The sequence below is a fragment of the Condylura cristata genome, unplaced genomic scaffold (genome assembly GCF_000260355.1).
Source record: "Condylura cristata isolate star-nosed mole 26May11 unplaced genomic scaffold, ConCri1.0 scaffold00007, whole genome shotgun sequence".
Classification (NCBI taxonomy): Eukaryota; Metazoa; Chordata; class Mammalia; order Eulipotyphla; family Talpidae; genus Condylura; species Condylura cristata.
This window is the reverse complement of record NW_004567108.1, coordinates 2,695,416-2,720,759: the sequence shown is the minus strand read 5'-3', so window position 1 is coordinate 2,720,759 and position 25,344 is coordinate 2,695,416. Positions and strand designations below refer to the sequence as shown.

The window sequence follows — 25,344 nt, the reverse complement described above, 5'->3', positions numbered from 1 at the left end:
TCGGTACTCCCGAGATCGCCCGGGCTGCCCGAGCCCCCGAGGGGCGGCTGCACTGGCCGGGGAGCCGGACTGGGGAAGCGGCCCTGACCGCCTAGGCCGCAGCAGACAGACCCCCACCGCCGCCGTGGGCGGGGTGCCCGCACCCGGGGAGAACCGCCCTTCGCTCGCCGCCCGCGCAGAGGGGCGCGACGCGGGACGCCGAGGCCGGGCGCTCGCCACTCGCAGACCTTTCAGCTGTGAATGCAAGGCGACGGAGAAGCGTTGCGGCGACGTCGTATCACCCCAAAAGCACTGCGCCCGCGGACCCCCAGCTTCCCGTAACCCCGACGCCCCCGGGCGCGCGCACGTGTCCGCCGGTGCACAGCGGCCGACAAGGTCCCAAACCCTCCGTCTCCGTCCATCCTACTCCCCGCAAACTACGGAACAGGAGGAAGGCAGGCTGCGACCGCCCCTATTAATACATAAATCCCTGAGAAGATTCCTGCCGGCTGCAAACTCACAGCTATTTACAGCTAATAAATACAAGGGTGGGCAGGCCCGGCCGGGCCGGCAGGGGCCCAGGCCGCCCTCCTCGCCCGGGGTTTCTGGGGGCCTGTCGTGCTGACCTCGCTTTTCTGCCCCTTGTAGGCCTCCGCGGGGCGTCGGGTGCCGGGGGTTCAGCCAAACCCGAGAACACAGGCCAAGGAAGGAAAGACGAGAGAGAGAAAGGGAGAGCAGCTGTGGTGGCCAAGCCCAGGGCCCCATGGGGCGCAGGAAGGGCGCTCACTGCCCGCTTGCGCCCCCAGTGACCCCAAGGAGCAGGGCGGGTCTAAATCCACGAAAATACACAAGCACGAAACTCTGGTGCCGCGGTAACACCCAGCGCAAGACTCGAAATTGAACCTGGGTTTTGGCGGGGCAGAAGCGCGGGGAGGCGGTGGAGACCAGGCTCGGGGTGGGGAGTGGGGGGCCTACCTCTCGGTGCAAACCACCAGCGGTGGTGACAGACTGGGAGACTTAGCAGCGCGCGGAGGGGCGGGAAGCCCGGCCAAGCAGAGGTCGCAGAGAGGGGCTGCGCCAGGGAGAAGCGGACCGGCGCGGGGGGAGCCCTCGCGCAGCAGGCTGGGCTCCCGGGGCGCCCCTAGCGGCCTCGGCAGCCTGGCGCCTCCCTGCGTGCAAACCAGGTCTCAGCGCGCTGCACAGAGCCAGACCTGGGGGGCTTTAGGGACGTTCTGGAGGTACGTCCCCCTCCCACCCCAAGACCGCCAGTTCAGTAAGAACCTTCTCAATGGGAGCAGTGGCCAGAATCACCCAAAAGCTGCCAGGTGACCATCAGGGGGCAGCCGGCCAGCATTGAGGACCACAGGTTGGAAACCATTTGGAACCGGCCGGCTGGGCCCACAGCTGCCAGTGATGACCAGCCTGGCGATGCCTCCTTACCACACGTGGGAGGGAGAGGCCTCACAGCCAGGGACACGGAAGAGACGGCCTCTCGCCACAGTGACTGCTCACCACCGCCCTCCTCTCACTGGAGGGGCATGGCTGACCCCTGCTCCTCCCTCCAAGATGCCCCGTGGCTAACTAATCTTGCTGGCGAATTGGGTCCACACTCACCTCCTGCCTTCCCAGGTGTCCCCAACTCTGACTTTAAAAGCTGCACCTGCCATCACACCCACCCACCCCCACCAGCCTGGGTGCAGCCTGAGAGACTGTTTCTCGGGTTTTGAGAGGCAAAGGCAAGATCCCTGATGGTGCCCATGGGCGGGGAGCCGGAGGGCCCAGCACCACGTGCACACCCCACAACACAGCCAGGCCGCACATGCGCCCTGTCAATCGGGGTTCTAATTAGCAGTGTTCAAAGCAGCCCAGAATATTTTAAGTCTCTGGCTCCCGAGCAGGAACGCCAGAATAAAGTGCTGTCTGCAGTGCCTGGGGGAGAGTCTGTGCCCACATGGCCAGAGGCTCATCAGAACTAGGAACTTTGGGATAAAAGAGGGGGCAGAAAATTCCCGGGAGAGCTCGGCCCCAGGCAAAACACGTATGTGCTCCACCTCCCGGAAATGCTACCAGCGGGCATCGGGTGAACTGACCATGGCGCAGCCATCCAAGAGTGGAAGCCATTCACAGCAGAGCATCTTTGGAACTGGGTCCAGAGAAGGGCGTCGCCCGCCCACTCCGGGGGAATCTGCCTACAACAATTTGCTCACTGCTCAGTTTCAGTCCCTCCCTGCTCCTCTAGAAATCACCGTCCGTTCCCAAAAGCTTGCATTCTGAGTTCCTTACTCGCTTTGTATCTGTTTGACATGTTAAGGATCACTGGGTTCAATTTATCTAAGAGCACATGTGACTTAATTTTGTATCTCCAGTAATAATTTATTAGATTTGTCTCCATTTCACTAAATGATAAATAATACTAAGTAATAGCCTTTTCTCCCATGGCTTGAATATCTTAAAGACTTTGTTACCCAGTGCGTCCAAAACCCCGTTTAAAATGAGTTTAGTGCAGCAGTAAACACCTGCCTCTCCACCCACTGATTGGCAGTCTGACAGCAGGTTTTCGTCATGAGGACGATGAGGTGGGGAAGCAGCCTTACAAGTTAAGAAAGTCTCACGCCGCCATCTTGCTAAGTCAATGCCTCCATCAAATGGAAACAAATGTTTGGCATCAACAATCGAATGGATAAAAACATACCATGTACCACCGTGAGAAGGCCACCACCGTAACCCACAGCAGGAAAAAAGGGCGAGATCTGTGGGGCAGCGGAAAGATTCGACAAAATCTGTCCTAGAGAGAGAGCAGTTATTGCTAGACAGTTTCTAAACAACGGGTCTTCAGACAAATACAGCAAACTGCCTGACATACAAAAACCCCATCGCTGATGAAAGGCTGCACATTTGCCAGTGGTTAAAAATGCAAAATTACAGGGAATGCCCGTGGATAAACTGGTCGCGGGATTTTCTTGAGAGGTTTTCCAGGCAGACTTCCAGGCAAACTGCCCTTCTATGCTGATCGCTAGGGAACTGGCGGCAGGCAAGGCTGCCCCCGGCGCACCCACGGGTGCGGGGACCCCCGCGGGCGCCCGGGCTGCGCGGGACCTGCAGCAGCCTCCGCGCGCGCGCGCAGCCTCCAGCCCCTCCTTCGGGGACGCCGCCCCCTCACGTCCTCTTCTTCCAGCGCGGCGCCCGCCTCGCCTTCTGCGCCTCTGCCAGCCGCTGCTTCTCCGCCTCCTCCGCCTTCCTCTTCTCCTCTTTGGCCTCCTTGTACCGCCATTTGGGGAGCTGCAGGTGGGCGCTGTCCTTGCTGCTGCCCTTCGCGACCACGCGCTCGGGCTGGAAGGTGGGCGCGGGCGCCTTGCTGACGCGCACCCGGGGGATGACCACGCCCGGCCGCACGCTGCCCCTCCGCAGCAGCTGCAGGGGCCGGAGGCTGGCCTTCCTCGGGGCGCTGGGCTGCTGGGGAGACGGGAGGCTGGCTTTCGGGGTTCCCTCTCTGGAGGGCGCCCCGGCGTGTGAGGTCCGGAATTGCTGCTCCACGCCCTCCACCGGGTCCCTCTCCTGAACCTGCGCGCCAGGGTGCGCCGGAGCCCCCAGGATTTCCTGCACCGCCAGCCGCCTTTTCCCCACACAGGGAGGGCTCTCGGGGCACACAGTCTGGCAGACGACCGCCACGGCTGGGCTGCATAGGCCCGTGGTCATTCTGACCATGTGGTCAAGGACACCCCCATCCACAGGGCCCTGGCGGGAGCGGGAGGCCAGAGCAGACCGAATGAACTCCCTGAGCCTTTGCAAGCAGTTGCTGGAGCCTGGGGTCCTCGGCGAAGCTTCCAGGCGCAGCGGCAGTTCTGGCCTGTACTTGTCCCCAAACTGCTCTGGGCAGGGACGTTCCAGCAGCTTCTGGATGAGACGGACCGCCTCCAAGCGTCCTGTGTAAGCGGCCCACTCCTGGGGCGACATCCCCCGACGGGGGTCCCTGGCGTGGACATCTGCCCCTGCAAAACACAAGACAGCCAGGAATGGGTGGGCGCACAGGGGCTTCCCTTCCGCAGGCAGAGTGACCGGCGGGCAGGAAAGACAAAGCCCCCAAACCCACCAGACTTGCACGGCAGGCCCTGCGGAGCCCAGCGCCCACCTGCCTGCGCTCGGCTCTGGGTCACCGGACTCGTGACAGGGCCACATGGCAGGTTTCCAGCAATGGAGACATGACTGGACGACAGAGGTGCGCTGTGAACACTAGCGGGCGAGACTAGAATGTTCCGACGATATGAACTGCGAGAGGCACGCGCAAAGCATTTCTGCTCTTCTGGGAGGACTTTGAGGGTTCCTAACTTGCAGGAAATGTGGGTTCTTTACTGCTCAAATTGAGTGGTTAGCTGAGTAAAGGCAGACACAGGAAGCAGGCATTTAATAAAGCCCGGGTACAGAAAGGACAGTGGTCACGGCGGCGAGAGTCCTCCAAAGGCCTCGAAGCTGGTCACAGATCACGAGCTCGGACTTGAGTGTCGTGGCCGTCAGCTGTGCACGCCCACCACACAACAGGGCAGGCCCCTTCCACCGGGGTGGCCAGTGTTCTATCTGCAGTCCCCAGGGGTTCAATCAAATTCACGTCTGCGTGTGCTCTCAAAGCATTTAGAGATGCTCAGAGCATCACTGGTCGATCGACTTTAAGTCCAGCAAAGGACCCTCGACGGTGTGGGTGGGCCTTGTCTAATCAGTTGAAGGTCTTAAGAACATAAACTTAGTTCCCCGAAAAAGAAGAAAATTTAGCCCCAAGACGGCAGCTTCGGCACCTGCGCAAGCCCCCAGCCTCCTGGTCTGCCTGAGGATTTCAGGTGTAGCAATCCCCATCGTCTCGTGCTGTTTCTTCTGGGAGGTGTTTCTCTAGAGAACTCTGGGCCCCTCATCCTCATGGTCTCCCATGCTATCACTTCTTTGTTAAAGCTCCCACACTGTCCCTCCTAATATCACAAGTTCCACTTCAGCTCGACTTGGGAAGATGTTTGTAAATTCCCAATGGGCCAGGTGGAAATTAATAGGAATTACTGTTCCATTTATCTTGATCCAATCTCAGTCCCATATACAGCTAAACATCACTCAGGATTTCAGGCCCCCCTGACACATCTCCACAGGCAAAGCAAAGTGGAAAACCAGGGCGAGTGTGTAGGGGGGTCCCGGGAGGCCAGGCCTAACCGGTGGCCGCAGTTCAGCCTCCAGGCGCTGACCACGGTGCCGGCCCATTGGATCAGAAACGAGGAGGGCGGGGCCCGGCCGCCTCCCGGCCTCGGCGGCCCACGGGGCAAGCGGAGTCCCTCACCTGAGCTCGCCTCGTCAAGCTCTTAATTCCGTGATGCATTAAAGAATAGCCTGTAATTATTTGGAGGTGGGAAGCAGGATAAAGCTCGCCAGCGAGCACCCAATTTACAAACTGACTAAATGAAAAGGGGCAGTAAAAATGTCAACGCAAAAAATAGATGACACATTAAACCTTAATTAATCGCATGTCACTTGAAAAGGAACAAACTGCAAAATTAAAATCTTAATGAACAGCGCTTGAAAGAGACATTTCTCAAACACTAATGGAAAACGGAAGGAACAGCTGCCTCCCGGACCGCCTCTCCGCGGTGCTCTCCTGGGGCCTGGGGAAACGCAGACTCCACAGCAGGCGGCTGCCAGTCTCGGCCGAGAGCAGCACGGCAGAGGTCAGGACTCACTTCCTCCAGCAGCTGCCGTCAGGTACCGCGCACGGGCCGGCGGCGGTGAGACTCCTGGGGCTGGTGACCAGCACCTTGTGCGGGCACCTTTCAGGGGACGCGGCGGGTTCCGGAAGGCCGGCGCGTGCCCGCCTCCCCAGGAGGCCAGGGCGCTCCCCTCCTCGCTCACTGCTCCTGCGTGGACGGGCGCTGGGCTACTGGCCACGGCCCGCCGGGCTGGGTGCTGGGGCCCCGGCCTGTTGCGTCCCGGGCCGCAGGACGCCCGGCTCCAGCAAGGCCTTGCAGTTGGTCTGAGCAGGGTTCCGCAGCCGCACTGCTGCTGGTGTGTGGGGCCGGAGCTCTCTGGCGTGGGGGCCGAGTTGACAGACTTCTCTCAGCGTCTGGCCGTGTCCCTGGATACCTGCAGCACTCCGCCAGTTGGCAGCCCAAACGTGCCCAGGCACTGCTAACTGCCCCTGCTGAGGTGTACAGGCCTAACCGGTGGCCGCAGTTCAGCCCCCGCACAGCTGCCAGGAGCAGCAAAGAGAAGCCTTTTGCTGTGGGTCTGAAGCCCCCCGTGGGCCATGTGGTCACAGCAGGGAGGCTGGGGAAGGGGCGCCAGTGGACAGACAGAAACGGCCCAGTCTGTGACGTCTTGGTGGACAAGCCCATGTGGTGACCAGACTCCTCCCTGGGCTGGGGCAGGGCGGACTGCTTCCTTGAGCCCCTGGCAGGTCAGGACTTGGGTTATGGAAGCGGAGATCGTGGAAGGAAACAAGCCACACACACAGCCCTCACTCTCAGACCCCCCGCCGAGTTACCGAACCTCCAAAACCCAGCTTCGGTCTCCCGGCAGACAAGAGGCCTTTGTGGCCCAACGGGACCTCTGTGGGCCGGTCCCTGGGGCCGCCCCCCTGCGCCATGCGGGCCATGCCCCCGGCACTGACGGGATACCCAGATCGAGCTGGACACTGGCGTCAGAAGGGGCCCCTGGTGGGGCGTCACACCGAACTGGGCCTCGGGCAGCTGCCGTGAGCTCCTTGCCCGACGGACTGGAGGTGGAGGATAGATACTGTCTTCTTGGCTTTTCTGAGATGTGTTTGTTGAAAGATGGCAGCTGCGAGGCCCTTTTAAAGTGGAGAGAGGGTCAGAGAGAAACCGCATTCTCTGTCCCTGAACCCACGAGGCAAGCTGCTGAGGAGGACCGTCCAGGTCAAGGAACTGATGCCCACGGACTCGGCCGGAGGATGGACCGTCAGACCCCTTTACGGCCTTTCCAGGGGGTCAGCGAGCAACTTCGTGCAGCCAAGAGCAGCTGACGCCTCTTAGCACCAGTCGAGACTGACCACTGACTTCGTCGCCGTCCCGTGAAAGGCCCTGGCTTTGCCAGCACGGGGCCCGTGCGGCTCTCTCCCTGCACCCATGTACCTGAACTACAATTCTCTGGTCCCAAGGAAAGCCACTTTGCCTTTCCAGTTGTCTCCTGAGTTTTTCAGGCGCTGTCTCCTCCTGGTCATTCCTAGGGTCTCAGCAGGGCTGACCCCCCATTAGCCAAGGGCACTTGGCTCACTGGCCCCCCACTCCTGCCCTGCTCCCCACCCCTCGCGACTTCCGGGGCCCCTTCCAGAGAAGCTACCCCAGGTCCGTTCCAGGGTTTGCTTCGCGGGAGTTCGGCACTGCCCTGGCCGCTACGGACGCCTGATCTCTGCCCGTTCTTCCCGATAACTAGAAACTATACCAACTGGCAAATTCCCAGTTCGTGGGAAATTCACATTTTCCTGATAACAGAAAGAAACTCCCGGGGGTGGCGTATCGTTGGCCTCCCAGACGGACAGTCGGGGCTGCCTGGGGAGAGTGACCACACAGTCACGAGCTCGGCCACCAGGAGCTGCTGCCCTCGGTCCTTACTAAACGGGCACCTCCCTCTGTCTGCCAGGGGCCAGTGAGGCGCAGCCGGGCCCCTGACGCGTCTCCCAGGGCGCCGCCGACTTGGGTCCTGGGCGGGCGCAGCTGGGGGCAGGGAGGAGAGATGCAGCTCTGCGTGCTGCGGGGAGCCAGGCAGGAGGTGCGTGGGTGAGGGCGCGTGGCCCTCCTGGGACTCTGGCAGCGGCCACGCAGCCGTGAGCTTGACTTGGTGGCCGAGCGGCTGCCTGTCCGGCCTGGGGCCCCTGCCAGCTCCCTTGGGCTCGCCGCCTAACCCCTTTCTTGTGGTTGCTACCAGTGTGTGCCTTGGACTTCTGGCATGTGGGGGTCTAAGCCCCCCACTTTGGGCCAAGCCTGTTTGGGCATTCGCCTGCAGAAGGCTGGGTCATCTCTGCAGTTCGCTGAGAATCCGACACATTCCGGTCTTTCCTCCCTTTCCTCTTCCTCTCTCTCCTTTGAGTTCTCACCAGTGAGAGATTCTCCAGATGAGGACCCTGCTTCTTCCCCTGCCCGGGCCCATTTAGAATGGGGCGCTTGACGGGTGGTTCCCGGGTGTCCCTGTCATGTGGGTATGCTTTGCGCCCACCATCACAGACTTCAGGGTGTGTGAGCTCGTCTTTGCCTCACACACGTCGCCGCAGTGACACCATCCTCCAAGCACAGAGTCAGATCCCCGAGCAAGTCTGCAGCACGCCAGCTGCACGGAGCCTGTCGCTCCTCGGCGGCGCCACCTCCTCCCTCTGGCCTCTCACAGCCGCCTCGTTAAATAGCCTGTGTCCTGGTGCGTCCGTACCGCCCAGAGCCCCACAGCCCCCTGCTACGTCTTCAGTGCGCCAACGTCACTCCTTGGAAGCCAAAAGCCAGAGTCAATAAATGAACTTTCCAGAACCTGATTGTCACTGCGCTGGAATCCAAAGTTCTGATAATTCTAACGTTATCTCACTCCGCCTGACAAGGTCGATAGGACCGACTTCGTGTCTGCACGTGAGGAACCACTGGAAGGGTGCCCAGGCCAGCAGGGCATCCAGGTCAGCCAAGGGTGATGTCCAGGGGAATGGCCCCACCGCTGAGGACGGCGACCCTGCAGCTCTGACACCGGCTCCGGGGCAGGACGGTGCTCAGGCGCCCAGAAGCGGGGCCACACTTGACCGCTCGCCGTGAAGATGCCGTGTGCTGATGCCACTGCCTCCACCATGATCACGGGGTGGCCGTGACCACTTGGAGGTCAGCTACCGGTGCCTTCTGGCTGTGCAGAGATGTGCTCCACGCCAAGTGTCAACCTCCAGAGAAATACTCAGGACTAGTACCTCAAAACACCTGATTCTCTTAACACTGACAGATTTAGATGGAAGGCAGAAAAATTATATGAGAAGACTTAAATAATTTGTGCAAACTTGTAAACTATCTGAACGATATTCTTACCATTATCCATCAAACCCAGGAAAGAGATGCTTTTTTCAAAGATTTTCTTTTATTTATGCATACAAAAGCTGGGGTGCAGGCTGGGGGGAGGGGTTGGTAGGATTTACCAGAGACAGAGTGGGGAGCAGATTTCTACTGAAATCCACGGCTGAGGGGAGCAGCAGGTGGGACAGGAGAGGTCTGCGGAGCCCTGTGAGTCGCTCCCTGCTGGGGATCGAACTCGGCACCGGCACAGGGAGATAGATAGCTCGGAGACTTAACCCCTGCACCACCAGGGTGGCCCAACCCAGGAAAGATATTAATCACACTATTTTCTTTTAAAACATAACACACACACTAGATCTACTGTGAGGCTAAGTGATGCTCACTCTCCTGGGGGAAAGCAGTGTGCATTAACTTAGAAGTAATTATTAAAAATGAGAATATTCGGGCCCTCCCTGGGGGCGCAGCAGGTTAAAGCACTGAGAATCTAAAGCCGCTTCTGCATGAGTTCGATCCCCGCCTGCCCCGGAGGTGACCACATGGCGTGGCAGACCTCTCCTGACCCCCCCCCCCGCCCGCTGCTCCCCTCAGCAGTGGACTTTGTCGATCTGCCTGTTCTGCTCCCCACTCTGTCCCTGGTGAATCCTCTCACCCTCCACATCTCTGGCTTGTACCCCAGTTCTGTATGAATACATAAATCTTTTTTAAAAAATGAGAATATTCTGGAAATCCAAGGCTACAACCTTGGCCTTAGAGGGCAGCTGAAAAGCTCCCTGAAAAGGGGAGTCTGATTTTCATGCTGCCAGAATCTGTTTATATACACCGCCTGCATCAGTGCCCCTCAAAGACATTGTTTCTCCAGGGGTCACGCGGAAATCCCTGGAGAAGCTGCTGGCTGTGAAGACCGGGGTGCACGCTCCCTGCCTGGTGAGCGGGGATTGCTAAACACCCCCCAACCCGGGGCAGCACCCACCACCCCCACAAAGGATTACCTGCCCCAACACAACAGAGGCCCGGCGCCACGGGCTAACACGCCCCATATCTCAAGTAACCGGGGCCGCTGGCTCCCGGCATAGCCGGGCAGGGCCATTACACCCCCTTGGGGGATGTGAGCAGGAGGCTGCCGGGAGGGGCCCCCTGGAGTGTGACACAGTCATGAAGGGGGGGCCCCCAAGCCACAGCCAGAGCCTGAGGACATCCCCCGCCGACAGGTCATGGAGAAAGTGACCCAGCACGTCTACTACCAGCCTTGCCAGCTGACCAGGGCAGTGCTGGCCCAGAACAAAGGCCAGAACGCACCCGGGGAAGCGCCCTGGCTTTGAAAGACCGGTGTGACCACCGACCTAGTCCTCACCTCCGCTCAGAACGCACATCTGCACCCTTTGTCTACCGGCCCTCCACAGAACCCCCCTAAAGGGCCCCTCCTCCTCTACACCCCCAGCCCAGCCCTGGGTCAGTTCCCTGCAGCCGCTTCTGCAGCAGGCGCGGGGCTGGGGCTGGGCCTGGCGGCGCCCCCTGGCGGCAGGAGGGAGCCGTGCGCCTGCCGGCCGCGTGCGCCTTCCCGCCCCACCTGTCTGCTCTCGTTATTATCTGATTTCCTTTGTGCCCCCACAACACAGTTCTGAAGAACAAACTCGGGAGGGGGAGTCTGAAGGGGAGGGGGTGTCCTGCGGGTGGAGGCCGCCCCCGGGGCTGGGGGCCCCTCGCACACCCCGGGCCCGCGCGCCCCCGCCTACCTGCGAGCATCAGCGCCCGGATGCACTCGGTGCGGCCCTGCATGGCGGCCTTCATCAGCGCCGTGAAGCCGAACACGTTCCTCCGCTCCAGGTCGAGACCCGGGAAGTAGTTCAGCAAGTAGTTGGTGATGGCGGCGTGGCCTGCAAGAGAAGGCGCAGGCGTGTGGCCGCGCTGGGGGCCGCGGCCGGTGCCTGCCCCTAGGGGCGCGGGGCCGGGGAGAACCGGGGTGCAGCACGCGCCGCCCTCCAGCGGTGCCGCCTCGCCCCCCTAGGGCCGGGGCTGCCTGCGCTGCGGGGGGTCTAAGGAGGAACCACTGATCCAGGGGGGGCAGGGGGAGGCGCCGGGCGACAGCAGCTGGGGGCGAGGGCGAGGGGTGCAGGGAGACCTGGACGCTGTTCCCCCCTTTACCCCTCGCCCTCCCAGAAAAGAGCAGTTTTCTGCCCACCCCCAACGCCCCCAAGCTCAGTGCGGGCAGAAGAACTTCAGTGGAAAGCAGCACCCCAGATTTTCCAGGCTCGCCCAGAAACAGAGCCCCCTCCCTGTCTGCTGCCCGGTGCCACTGGCCACACAGCCCTGTGTGAAATGACCCCCCACCCCACCCTGAGCACGCGCCCCCCGCCCACCACTGGCGGGGGGCCTGTGCCCTGCAGTACAGTCAGCAGCCCGCGGCTCTACCCAAAGCGTAGAAGCCAGATGCGAGCACCTCTCCTACCCGGGAGAACGCCCAGATACTTCTGAGCCGCCCCGGGGGGTTGGGGTGCCCCGAGGGCCAGCGTCACTGTGTCTGGACAGCCCGCACAGTGAAGCTGACCTCCTGTCCCGCCTGCCATCGCCTGTAACTCGCACATCCCGGGTGGGGGGGGGGGCCTCTCCTGAGGCCATGGAGGGGCCGAGGGCTGGTCTCCGCCCCTCACTGAACCACACCCAGCAGACCCAGTCTGGAAACACCCCACCCATCCCCACCACTGCGTGTTTTTCTGGAAATCCCAGGAACCCCGCGTCGGGCTCAGATGCAGGGCCCACGGCCATTTCTGTCGTGAATGTGTAGTGACGGGTGTGGGTCCCCTGCCCCGACTGCAGGCGAGAGCAAAGCGTCGCGTCGGCTGAGGCCAGCGCAGGCCCCTCCTGAGAAGCACCGCGAGGAAGCAGCTGCAGGGTGACGCCAGGCTTCACCCGCACGTGGGAGCTGGAGCGGGGGCCCGACCACGGGGCGCCCAGCCCTGGCGTCTCCGCGGGTGTCCCTGTGGGCCAGGGCGGCCCTGGCACCCCAGCAGAAAGCACTGCCCTTTCCGGGCAGGCCACCTAGGGAATGCAAAGATGGGAAGCTGCAGGGAGGCAGCAGCCGCCACCCCTGGCCCTCCGCGGGACAGGTACATGTGTGACATCAGTGACTGTCACGAAACTAAATCCACACCGCCGACGGCTGAGCTGCGCTGCAGAGGGAGATCCGTCCGTGGCCTCCCGGTCCGAGGCTCCTTGTGATCAGCTAAGAAGCTCTGACGCTGGACACCCCCTCTCCGGCCTCTCACTGACACCCCAGGAACCCTTAGGACCGGTGCACCCAGGCTGACAGGCTGAGAACAGACACGGCAGCTCCCTGCTTCCCAGGTCCCCACACCCAGCATCAGCACCCCCGGCGCCCCGGGGGCCGCCCCTCACACCCGCCCGCGCCAGCCCTCCCTCCTGGGCGCCCGCACACTGCGGGGGGCCGGCCACCCGCGGCCCCAGGCCCCCAGGCTCATTCTCAGCCACGTCTAAGTGGGTTCCGAGTAAAACCGCCTCTGTGGGAGCAGAGTCAAACAGCAGTGGCGACAGGGAGTTCAGCGCTTAGACCAGCTGGGGACCCCCAAGTTCGAGCCCCCGGCCTGTTGCTGAAAATCTGGGTGACGTCGGGAGACTGCGGCAACTTCCCACATCTGGAAATAAGAGAATGTCGGTCTCGCGGTTTCTGAAGTTCAGGAGAGAGTTGACTAAAGCGCCCCGAGGAAATCTGCAGCCAGGGAAACCCCGGATAAGCATGTGGGTCCTCAGGCCTGTGGGTGCTGACCCTGGCACACCCAGTAGCCTGGGGCGGGGAGAAGCAGTTTACAGGGAAGAAGCCTGACAAACGCGACCTCAGCCAGGGAGGCAAGGTCCGGTCAGCTGGGCCCGGGCGGGTGTGAGGGGCCCCGCTGGCCCTCCCGGGCCCTCCGGCTCCCCAGGGTGCGGGTGTAGAACCCGCTTTCAGCAAGAACCTGCTGGTCAGTGGACCGGAGCCCCCACCCGCTCTGATGGCCTCTGGTCGGCGTCTCCTCCCCACCCCACTGCTGGGTCAGCTTAGCCAGAATCTCTTCCACCCTTAGGCCCCTTAGTAACTGTCCCCGCTCTGGCCCATCGTCACCGTGCCCAGGGCTGGACGCCCCCGCGCAGTCTGAGGAGTTGAGTCCAGCGTCCGGCCCTGCTGCAGCAGAGCCCCGGTCAGCCGGGGCCTCCGTGGGCCTGGCTTCTGGCAGGGGCTCTGAATGCTGGCTCAGCCCTGGCGAGATGTGAGGCTGGCGGGCCTGTGTCTGTGCCCTGCTCTGTCGCTGCGACAGCACACGCACACACAGGCACCCGGACACCAGGGCAGCACCTCCTCCCCAGGCCACAGGCCCCGCCCCTGGGGAGAGGGTCCGGGAGGCCCCGAGCTGGCGTCCAGGACAGAGAAGGCCCGGGAACAGCAGGAGTGAGAATGGAACTTGCGGTGAGAAAGAGGGCAGTGGTCAGAGGCAGAAGGACGGCCCCACCTGTGTCAACACGGCGCGACGCAAGACCCTGACCCGGGACGCCAAGCAGGGTTTGGGGTTTCTAGGACAGACTCCCCCTCTTCTGCAAGTCCACGCGACCTAACATCAGGAGTTTATTTTTGAAGGGAGATGCAAATGAAAGCCACAATGAGATACCACCTCACCTGGTGAGAATGGCACATCTTCAGACAACTAGCAACAACAAATGATGGCAGATGTGGAGAAAAAGGAACTCTCCTGCACTGCTGGTGGGAATGCAAACTAGTACAACCACTATGGAAAACTGTTTGGAGGTTCCTCAAACTGCTAAACATGGAGCTTCCCTACGACCCAGCAATCCCACTCCTAGGTTTCTACCCAAAAGACACAAAAACACTGATTGAAAAAGATACCTGCACCCCCATGTTTATTGCTGCTTTATTTACAATTGGAAAAACATGGAAGCAGCCCAAATGCCCAAAAGTAGATGACTGGATTAGAAAGATGTGGTACACATATACAATGGAATATTACTCAGCAACCAAAAAAGAGAAGCACATGTCTTTTGCAGCAACTTGGATGGAGCTGGAAAAGATCATGCTTAGTGAGATAAGCCAGAAAGAGAAAGAAAAATACCGGATGGTTTCACTCATAGCAGGAGGATAATGGACCAGGTGAGAAAATAACAAAAATAATGAACAACCATAGACCAGAGACATTTTGCGGGGGTGGAGTGGGGAATGGGGTCAAAAACGGGGGGTGGGGGAAGAAGTGCACGGGATTATGGTGATGACACACGGGTGACTTGGTGATGGGAAACCCACGGGGATTACAACTGAGATGAAAAAAAAATGTACACAATGATGTAAAAATAAACTATTATAACAAAATAAAAAAAAAAGCTTATTCTTGCAAGGGCAGGGCCGTCCACAGGCGCTCCAGGCTCACGGCCGCGTGAGCGCCACAGGGACCCTGTCCCGGGGTGGGGGCAGCGGACAGTGACGGGGCTGGGCTCTGAGGAGCGCCGGAAGGTGGGGGAGGTGGCAGCGACTCCCGAAGATGGCCGGGCTTGCTGGGTCGGCCCCGGACAGCGACAGGAGGGGCCGAGGCCTGCGGTGGGGTTCTCACCTCCTTAGTCACCCACCTCACAGCGAACCCTGGTCCCGGGTGGCACGGCTGCCACTTCAGACGCCAGGAAGAGGGAGCCCGCTCACCCCGCCGCCACCCCACAGCGCCCCATGCCACGAGCGCTCCTCCTGCCCGCCCACACGGGCTGGCTGTGCCACCTGCAGGTCCCAGCTCTTCCCCTCCAGCGCCTCGAGCCCTCTGGCCATCCTGTGGCCCCGAGCTCCTTCCCATCGGCCTCCCTCCTGGCCAGCCTGCTCCCGGCAGGGTGTAGGAATGGCCGGATTCTTCACCTGCCCTTTGCCTTGTGACCTCAGGCTTCTGTCAAGAGCAGGCTGGGGCTGGGCCGCGTGCAGGTGAGGCAGGAGCTCAGCGCCCAGGTTCGATGCCCGCACAGGTCCTTGCCTCAATAATCTCCCTAGAAAAATGTGCCCAGGCCCTCTCCGTGGTCCCACGGACGCGGCGCACGGTGTGGCCGAAGAACGAAAGCCACCCTAGAATGGGAGCGGCGCCCCAATACATAAGCTAGGCCGTTCTACACCCCCAGGCCCAGCCGGCCAGCAGGGGTTTGCCCAGACCCCGGGAGCTGTCACTACCCAGCTCACGGCTCCGCCCTCAGCAGCCTGGATTTGACCCCCTTAATCTGCTACAAGGAGTGCGGACTGGGGGTCAGACAACAACGCTCGTTTCCCTGAGCCCCAGGGCTGGGAACCCCGGGGCCAGCGGGCTCAGTGTGTGGCAGGGGCCCACGCCCCGGCTCAGGCCGCCGGCTTCACGTGCCGGAGGGGGCTTCGGGGTCCGAGGACCGACTCCATCCTGCGAGCTCTCAGCTGCCACGCAGACACCGCTCTGGCCACGCCACCCCACGCACCAGCCGCCTCCCTGTGCCACCACCTGGACGGGAAGGCTCAGCGCAGGACGGGGCGGCCCCTCGCCGTGGTCGATAGCAGCCACGTCTCTGCCCTCACGGCCTGGCGGCTTCCGGCACAGCCACACGGCCACATCATCGACCGCGGCTCTTGTGACGTATCCCGACCCCCACGCCTCCCGGAGCTGGCCCCACAGACCGACTGCTGATGGCCTCCGGCCATTCTCACCTCACACACGCTGTGTCCACGCCCATGGGCCCTGTTCCCATGGGCCTCCCGTGGCCACTCGCAGGCCTTCCTCCATCCCCCGGCCACGCGCTGACTCCCCCTCCACTCCCCCACACACTCTCCTCAGCTCCCTGCCCACTCGGGGTCCAGTTAGCCCCTCGCCAACTGCCAGGTCGCCCAGCTCCAGTCTGGCTCTTGTTCTGTGTTTCTGGCCAAAGAATCTACTGCTGTTTCATCCGGGGTACCCCGCCACCAAAGCAAGCTCACCCCAATCAGGCTTGCTCTCTCCCGTTCCGTACCCAGGATGGCGCCACCCATCAGCCGCTGCCCGGACCGGGCACCTGCCGTCCCCAGCCCACATCTCGGGACCCTCCCCATCCGCTCGCACGCACCTCCCGGACCCGCCTGTTTCCCCATCTCCACGCCGCCCCCCAGTCACACCCCAGCCGGTGGCTCCTCTCCGAACTTGTCCCCCTTGGCTCCGCGCCAGACAGTCACCCCAAGAGCAGACGACTGCTGCTGGAGCCCCAGGATGCGAGAGCGTTCTTAGTGAGCTGCCTCGGCTCTGGCTTGGGGCCCGAGGGGCAGAGGGTTTGGTCGCCCCAGTCTGAGCCTCTGCCCAGGCTTGTTTTGACCTGAAGGCAACTGAGGAGCTCTCTGTTCTCCCCACTTCCTTAAAAGCAGGACCCAAGGGGCCTCCCTGATGGCCCAGGGGCTAAAGTCTCAGCACTATCAAGCGATCAGCAGCCCCTGCGGCCTGAGTTCCGTCCCTGGCCAGGGAGGGACCCCAGGGCACAGCAGACCCCTCCTGTCTCCTGCCGTCCCCCTCCGCCGCGGATTTCAGTGGATCCGCCTGTTCTGCTCCCCACTGTCTCTGGGGAGTCGTCGTTCCACCGTACCTCTGGCCTGCACCCTCGTATGCATAAATAAAATAATTAAATCTTTAAAACAAAAAGCAGGACACAACACTTGACAGAGTCCCACTTCTCTTCTGCCGGAAGGGCAAAAGTGAGCGGCCCGACAGCCTACCCCAGCCTGGCCGCTGGGCTGCCCTCCCGCCCGCAGGCGCCGGGCCCACGCCCTGCCCCGCCCTGTCCCACCCTGTCCACCTGCACGGCAAACGCTTCTCCGGCCTCCTCCGACGGCCAGCTCATGGCCCCACACAGGCGGCGGCCGCTGAGGCCCTGTGTGTTTTTCTCCTGCCGGTCGTCTTCCAGTCAAGCGTCTCAGTGGGAAACTCAGAAAAGCAGAGCAGATGACTTCTCCTCCCGACACCCCTTTCTCGCCGCTTCTGGATCACACACCTCCCTCCACACCCCCCGCGCCCCCCAAGCCGTGTCTCCCGGACCTGCCTAGGCTGGTCCTCCTGCCTGAAGACTCCACTCCCCGCTCCCCTTCTTACCCAGCTCCCGCAGCGCCTCCTTTCCAGGGCAAGCTCTTCCCTGCCCCCCGCCCCGTTTGGATCAGGCACCTGACCCGACACCCCACGTTCTGCAGGCCCAGGGGGCCGTGGGTGCCCCCAGCCACCACGGTGCTGCTCTTAAGTGTGCGAGCCCAATAAATACAGGACACATGAAAAACCCTGCAGGTTCTGATTTCTTCCCTAAAGGGGGCCCCATCGTCCGGCTGCTACCCAGCAAGCCACAGCCCGTCTTAGGGGCAGCAAGGCCCCTCTCAAAGTTTGGCCTTTTAGAAACTCCCCAGCGGGCGCTCAGGACAGCGGCACCCCAATTTACTCATCATGGAAATTACTGATTACTGGAGTTACTCACTAAGTTACAAGTGCCGGGGCCTGTGGGAAAGCCAGGTCCCCCCTCGGGCTTCGCAAGCCGCTGGAGCAGCGAAGACCATAAACACGCTGATCTCTCAACACCAGTCACGACAGGGGCCACAAACCCCGCGGCCACAGACTCCCGGGTACGTGGGACAGGCGGCGGCCAGACGCTCAAAACATCAAATTCAAAACCAGGCCAGCAGAGGGAAGTGTGGACCCTGGAAACATCACATCTCACTGCATCTGCCGGAGAGACTGCTGTGGGTCCTGATGAGGGAAAACCGGGCAGGCGCCCCCGCAGGAGTCGGGGGCACAGGGCCGGGGGGCAGGGGGCGGGCCGTGGGGGGCTGGCCCGGCCCGGCCTCTGCAGGGCAGGCGGGCGTCTGGCTGAGGTGCCCGCCCTGGGCCGTGGGGAGCCTCAGGCGGCCCGGCCGGAGCCAGCAGGGGGCTCAGAGACAAGTCCAAGGCAAAGGCCAGACAGCCAGGGACGCCGAGGTGGCCAGGGTCTCGCTGGACACCCGAGACAGCAAAGCGCCTCGAGCACCACCGTCACGCCCACGTCGCCATGGGGGACCGTGTAGGGACCCTGACCAGGGCCTGCTTCTGGCTTCTGGCCAAGCGCCCGCGCCCCTCTGGGGCCTCCGGGCCTGACACCCCGAGAGCCAGGCCTGGCAGGAGAGCCTGGCCCAGCACCCCCCTGGGGCCTCCTGCCACCCTGTGTCCCCACAGCCAGGCTGGCCCCGGGGGCAGCGCCTGCAGCATCTAAAAGTGAATTCAAGGAGTCTCGAGCCCCAAGGACGAAGCAGAGGCCGCCCAGACTCCACCAGCTCCAACTGCCACGCCCAGTTCAGTCCACTCCACGCGGTCCTGCCACTCTTAGAGAGCAGCCGGCGGGCAAGAGAACACAGAACCCCTGCCCGGAACGAGTCGGGGGCGGGGCGGGGGGACAGCTATGCCAAAAGCTGGAATTACAGTCTAAGTATGTGAGGATTTATGTTCGCACAGCACTGAAGCCTGGCTGAAGGCGTTTGGCCTTTTAGAAACTCCCCAGCGGGCGCTCAGGACAGCGGCACCCCAATTTACTCATCATGGAAATTACTGATTACTGGAGTTACTCATTAAGTTACAAGTGCCGGGGCCTGTGGGAAAGGCCCGGGTCCCCCCTCGGGCTTCGCAAGCCGCTGGAGCAGCGAAGACCACAACACGTTGCTGTGACTGCCCGTGACCAGCCAGGTGCGGCTGAGGCCAGTGCTGGACAGCTGGGCAGCTGCAGCCACACGGTGCCCCCCACCGTCCTGTGTGTGGCGGGTGACGCAGCCTGGCGGAGGGAGGTAAACAAAACTGCTGGAGGCTTCTGGAAGCGTTTTCCTGCCTTAGCAAATGGGCCCCGGGCCGGACCAGGCTCCTCCTGGGGACGCCGCCAATGGAGTGTGCGCCAGGGCGCCCGGGCGCTGTGCCACCCTGCGGGCAGGAAGGAGAGGGCCGGACTGTGTCCGAGTCGCCCGGACCTCACACGCACCCAACTGGGAGGAAGGAGGCCCCTCGTCGTTGGGCGTGGCACCCCAAAACATCGAGACAGACACTAGATTCCAACGAGGCGTGGAGAAAGCAGTTGCAAAGGGCGAAGGTGCTTGCTCCCGTCGGCCCGGTAGCACATTCTCGGCCGGCGAGAGCGGAGACAGCAGCGCTCGGGGATGCGGGCGCAGCCCGTGACCAGCACGCGAAGGGCCCCACCAGCCAGGAGCCTCAAAGTGCCCCCGGGGCGAGCTCGCACTGGGGGCTGCCTGTCCCGGGACTCCTGACCGCCAGTCAGCAGCGCTGGCCTGGGCACGCCCCACCTGCCCCCGAGGTGTCTGCCAGGCGCCTCAGCGCCCAGGCCCGAGGGTGGGCGTCCTCCAAGCAGCATCCTTTCCCAAACAACTCCTGCTCTGCCTCTACCCCGGGCTCCTCACGCCGCCCGCATGCATTTCCCTGAATGGAATCTAGAGCTCGCGGGCAGGGCCCAGGGCCCCTTCCCCCCTGGGTACTCAGCCCTCCGGCCGCCATCCTCCTGACTCGTTCTCTGCTCGAGACACTGCGCTCAGAGACCTTCGAGTCTGTTTCTCGGTCCCACTAGCTGGAGAATTACTCAAGGGCACAACTCCTGCTCTGCACCCCTGGTCAGTTGCTGGCCGGCAGGCAGTGACCGTGCACCCAGAGCTGCAGCCACTGACCCTCCCTTCTCATGCTGCCGGGAAGCAGAGGCAAAGCTCCACGCCTGGGGCCTGGCCGAGGCCTGGGCAGCGCTGCCGCCCTGCCCACGCCCCCCCGCCCCCCGCCCAGGTTTGGGGAGGTCTCCACCTTGTGCGTCTGGATGAAAAAGCGCGTACACGGACCGCTTCCCTCGACGGGATGAAGCGGCGGGCGCTGGGTCTGCGCCCCGCCCCGGGTGACCAGCTTCACCCACCATATTTGGGCGCGGGAGCGTGGGGATGGGTGGGCAGGACGTCCCTCTCCAGCCTCAACATCAGTGCGGCTTGGGGTGTCTCCAGCTTCCAGCTTCTGGCCTGATGCCAGATCTCGGGGCCGCCCAGCACACAAGATGCCCATGTTCCTGTCATGCACAAAGGCCTCTTCTCCCGCCTCAGCTCGCTGGGTGCCCAGCTGTGTCCAGACGCCAGGAGCCGTGAGCGTGGTCAGTTACAAACCTGGCTCCCACTGTTAAAAACAGGAAAAGGCGGCCCAGAATGAGCTGTGGACGCTGGACCCCACCCAAACTTAATACCTGACCTCACTGCAATGTCAGCCTCTCCCAGCGTGTCGACGCCACGCAGCCAGGGCTGCGGGCCCCCACACAGCCTGCTGGCCGAGGCCCCGCGCCCAGGGCAGGCGGTGACCTCCGAAGGCGCCTTCCTCTGGCTGGTGACCTTTCCTGAGAACACCCTTCCTGTGGGTGTTCTCACGCCGCCACTGAAGCTGCCAGACTCACGACGCCTCCCAGGAAAACAGTTCAGTCTCTAATGTCGTGGGTTTGGTTGTTAACAGCACCGTGGAGCCCATGGAGTGTGGCTCTCCAGGGACAGGCAGAGCAGTGGTGTTGACCTCAACAAATGTGCGAAAATGGGCCCTTCCTGGTGGCACAGCAGGTTAAAGCGCAGCTCTATAAAGCTGTCCACAGCCACTGCCGCAGAGTTCAATCCCCAGCCAGCGAGTGACCACAGGGCGCGGCACACCCCTCCTGTCTCCCCGCTGCTCCCCTCAGCAGTGTGCTTTGTCGATCTGCTCCCAGCTCTGTCTCTGGTGAAGCCTCTCACCCCTGCACCTCTAGCCTGTACCCCAATTCTTCCATGCATACATGAATAAATCCCTTTTTAAATGCCCTAAGATTAGATTCTACGAGGCTGCACTCAGCAGTGACAGTGTCAGTACCTGAGATGGTGACACACTCGCTCACATCCAGCCCCTGCCCCCCCGACACACGCCCAGCAGGGGCCCCGGCTTTTCTTTACATCCCAGAGCAAACCGCCAGGTGACCGAGCCAGTGTGTCCACCCTTACACGCTGACAATCTCCAGGACCATCTCTCCCAGAGCGAGCTGGCCAGCCTCCGCCTGAGCCCTGCACTGGCTGGGGGAGGGAGGAGTCGAGGCCGGGGTGAAGCGAGGCTTGTGTCCATGCAGCCCCCTACGCAGGGCTGCAGGGCAGTCTCGGAGTCAGGTCCAGCCACTGTGGACATGGGTGCCACTGTGCGGGCCCAAGACACGAGAGGCTGACCGTGTCCTCGGCCCTCGGCTCAACACCCATACAGCGAGTGTGCAGATCTATTTCTGCCCCTACGCATGGCAGCCCCGAGTTCACACGGCGCCCGTCACCCCCACTGACCAGATGCTCTCTGACCTCGGCTCTGGGCCCCAAGGGAAGGTCTTACCTGCCTGTGCAGCTGTGATTAGGGCCGTGTTTCCCTCGCTGTCCTGCCAGTTGACGTCAACATGGGGGCACTCTGCTAAGACCACCACAGTATCCACAAAGCCGTGGTAGCAGGCAACGATAAGCCCAGTCTAAAAATGAAGAGGGAAGCTGGTCAGAAGGGCCACACCCGAGCATCACCCCGCAGACCCCGGTGCACCCACGGCCCTCCCAGAGGGGGAAAGGCAGAGACCCTGAGTCCGGGTTCTCGGTGAGTTTCCAGCCAGCCAGCCAGCCTTTCCTCCCCGCTGTAGCGAGCACGGAGGGACACAGGCCCCTCCCTCCCGCTGCTCGCCTTCTAGCAGAGCAAAGGAGCATGCACTACAGACCCAACAGAGGCGGGTAACGGGGCGCCTGGGGATGTGCACTAGGGTGAGGGAGCTGGCGGGTCCAGGGGTTTGTGGGTCCATCTCAGAGAGTGAGCCGGAGGGGCTCACTGAGATGGGGACACTAGGGAGGGTGGCGGGTGAGGAGGAAAGAGACCCAAGGGGCAAAGAGGGGCCCATCCCCGCGCCGCCAGGGCAGCAAAGTCAGCTGGAGCAGAGTAAGCAAGAGGAGGAGGTTGAAAGCACAAAATGGAGCCCTGGAGCCCACGGTGGAAGCGGGGGACCCACTGTAAACACAGTGAGATCAAAATAAACTTTCAGTCCTTGCCCCTGGTTCACAACACAGAGCTCCGAAAATTAAGAGTTTTGCTATGTGATTAAATGACTCATCGGCGGGGAGCAGGAGAACTAAGTAGCTTCAGGGCGGGGAAGAGCCTCTACCGAAATGAACTGATGATAGGTAGATCTCATAACCCCGCCCAAATCAGGGGTCATCTGAACATCGGTTTCCTAGTCTACAGACACACCTAACTTTCCTTTAAGGCCTGTTGTTGCACACGTGATTCTGAGTTCAGATCTGCCTCCCCACACCCCAGTGTTCCCGGAGCTGGGGGTGAGGGGGTGCAAATTCCCGCCCCACACCGCACTATTCATGGAGCTGGGGGCGGCGGTGGGGGGTTTCAAATTCCAACCACATAGCAGCAACTTGTGACTGGCTAACCAAAACCTGTCAAGTCCCCAGACTTCCTCATTCTTAACTTATTTGCTTCTCTACCTCCATGCTATAACAGCCTGTACCCACTCTGGGCCAGGTGGAGGGGGGAGTGGGCAGACAACTGAGTTTTGTTTCCTATCTTCTCCACAGCTGGCCTTTGCAACAAAATTTTCTTTTCTCAGTTCATGCTTGGTGAAATAAGCCAGAAAAAAAAAAAATACCGCATGGTTTCACTCGTAGCAGTTGTGTAAGGAACCAGACAGACAGACAGAAAAAATAGATACAGTAATTGTAATAAAGTAAAAACAACATCAACTAACTACTACAAGCCAGAGACATTCTACAGGCAGGAAGGGGGAGGGGAGCAAGGCTGAAACGGGGGCGGAAGAGCGCTCGGGACATGGCGACCGCCCCCGGGTGAAGTAAGCTCAGGGGATCGCAGCCAAGATGAAAACATGCACGAAAGGAAAAATGATGTAAAAAAAAAAACAACTTTCTTTTCTCAAAAGCCAGTGTCATAGCCTTGACACCTGGCACATCAGGCACCCTGCCCGCTGCCCAGCAACCCCCACAGTCCACCTCCCGAGGGGGGAGGGCCACGGGGTCAGACACTGAGCTGAGTCACCACCGGCCAACGACTGGCCGGCTGGAGCAGCCGGGCCTTCCAAACAACGGGCGAGCGCACCCCACGAGGGCGGGGAAGCCTTGCGTCCTGCCCAGACTGTGCTCCCCGCGGCCCCCGCACGTGGGTGTCCTGGGTGGGAGCCTTTGGGGTAAACCAGAACAGGTCTCCGAGCTCTCTGGGTCACTCTAGAGGGTTATGAACCGGCGTGGGAGCCCGCTGGCCAGAAGGCCGCCTGAGTGGCCGCCCTGGTGGTGCAATGGGTCAAGGGCGGCACTGGGGGGTGATCCCCAGCCACGGCAGCGCCAGTTCGATGCCCGGCCAAGGAGTGACCCACGTGGTGCAGCAGAGCTCTCCTGACCTGCCCGCTGCTCCCCTCAGCGACGTGTTCTTCTCCCAGCTCTGTCTCAGCCCCAGCACCTCTGGCCTGTAACCCAGTTCTTATGTGCATAAATAAATAAATCTTTAATACAAAAAAAAAAAAAAACGAAAGATGTGGGGCCAGCAGCAATGGCGGTCAAATCAGGGTGAGGCAGTGGGGCCGACACCTGAGGGAGCAGGTACCTTTCAAAGACAGGCGGACCCCTCAAGGTCCCACCAGGTGAGCTCACCTCGAGAGGTGACTGTGAGCCCAGCGGGGAGCCCTCACCACGCTGGCACCTCGGGGTCTGGCCCCAGAACTGTGAGCACAGCCCTGTGATTGCTACACTGCCCCCGGCTGGTGCTGTAGAACCCCAAATGAAGACACCTTGAGACAAGGCTCACCTCCTCACACACGCGACCCAGGGAGAGCCTAGAAGCCAACCCGGGATGAGAAGTCGTGACACGGAGTTCACAGAGAGCGAGTCTGGGCCAGCCCCACAGCCACGCGGACCCACAGCTGTTGACAGGACCCATCTCTGTGCGCCCCACCTGTAATTCGAGTGCAACTTCCCAGTGACCCAGGGAGACTCCGGGAAACCCCACCGGCTTATGCCAACTCCTAGTTGACCTCAAACCATATTAACGCATGAAGAGTAGGCTCTCTGAAGCTCTAAAGCCCACCGCTCACGTCTTAACGCTGACATTCTCGTTGCAGCAAATCAGATCAACTCACAAATCTTGTGAGCACAGCAAAGCTATTTAAAACCCTGGCGTTCTTTGAAATAGGTCACAGAGTAAAGCGTTTCATAATAATTTGACTTTAGAGAGAAGGGAGATGGCCTGCACCCAGCCAGATTCCACTGAGGAGCGGTGAGCCTTTCAGGCTCCCCGATGATGGAGTCAGCACCATCTGCATCCCTCGGCCCACTCGCACACCTACAGCCTTCGGAATAGACCCGGGCGTCAGGAAGAAAGGCCGTGTGAGTGCGTGTGCGTTGTTCAACAGGTTTTTAATTACACAACTGACCCTTGCACAACACAGGTTTGAACTACCAGGCTTCACGATTACAAAACGACAAGATGCAGGCTTCTCTTATAAACCTATGTGAACTTTTCCAGAGTATTTCTCAAGAGTTCTCCAGCTCCCAGACTTATAAACATGGCGCATCGTACATGACGTCATCATCTCATTTCACAGAATTCCCCAAGTTCCTGTTTGTTACAGAAAAAACATCCAAGAACAGGGAGTGGGGGGGGGGAAGCCCCCAATGCAGGCAGACAACCACAAAAATATGGGCGCCCGCATTTTTCCTTCAACCACAAGAGGACAATTTGCTCTGTTTAGGTCACAGATACATGGATACAGCAGCAACATCTCTCCACATCAGTGCAAGCACCTCAGGTCAAAGTGTCCAGAGGACATGGCACATTCTCCCCGCCGAGGGCCGAGGGGCAGAGGCCCAGTGATCTCAGGAATCCCCCGCTCATGGACACCCACACCGACGTTTGCTCCGTAGTAAATTCTGCCATGGAAATCCCTCGAGCGAAGGCTGTGTGCATGATTCCTTAATTTCCCAGGAGAGATTCTTAGAAGCAGTATTTCTGGGTGAAAGGAAAGGAAGGCTGAAGTTTTAACGCATATTACAAACGTGCCCTTCAGAAACAGGCCAAAGGTCTTGGCCACCCCATCTCTCCTGGAGGACTCCAGGTGTAAAGAATTTCCCCTGGAGGGCGACACGGGGACCTCTCCAGGGCGCCTGCAGGACCCAGCTGCTCTCTGTCCTGGGATCACCCTTCCCTCCCCTTCGGGCTACCCCCACCACTGAGGGGAAACGTTCTAGAAGAACAGCCTTCCAGTCACCCGGGACAAGATCCCCCAGATGTGCAGCAGAGTGCTGCTGATG

General features: G+C 61.1%; 1 protein-coding gene across 1 annotated transcript; it reads right to left on the bottom strand.

Annotated features, from left to right (window-relative positions):
* Positions 1-1,912: 1,912 nt before the first annotated feature.
* On the bottom strand, positions 1,913-21,494 carry ANKRD33B (ankyrin repeat domain 33B). Its single transcript, XM_004678060.2, has 3 exons — positions 21,377-21,494; positions 10,730-10,870; positions 1,913-3,968 (listed from the first exon to the last, which is right to left on the bottom strand). The coding sequence occupies exons 2-3, from the start codon at positions 10,782-10,784 to the stop codon at positions 3,136-3,138; spliced, it is 888 nt and encodes a 295-aa protein (XP_004678117.1). The 5' UTR covers positions 10,785-10,870; positions 21,377-21,494; the 3' UTR covers positions 1,913-3,135.
* Between the last annotated feature and the right edge of the window lie 3,850 nt (positions 21,495-25,344).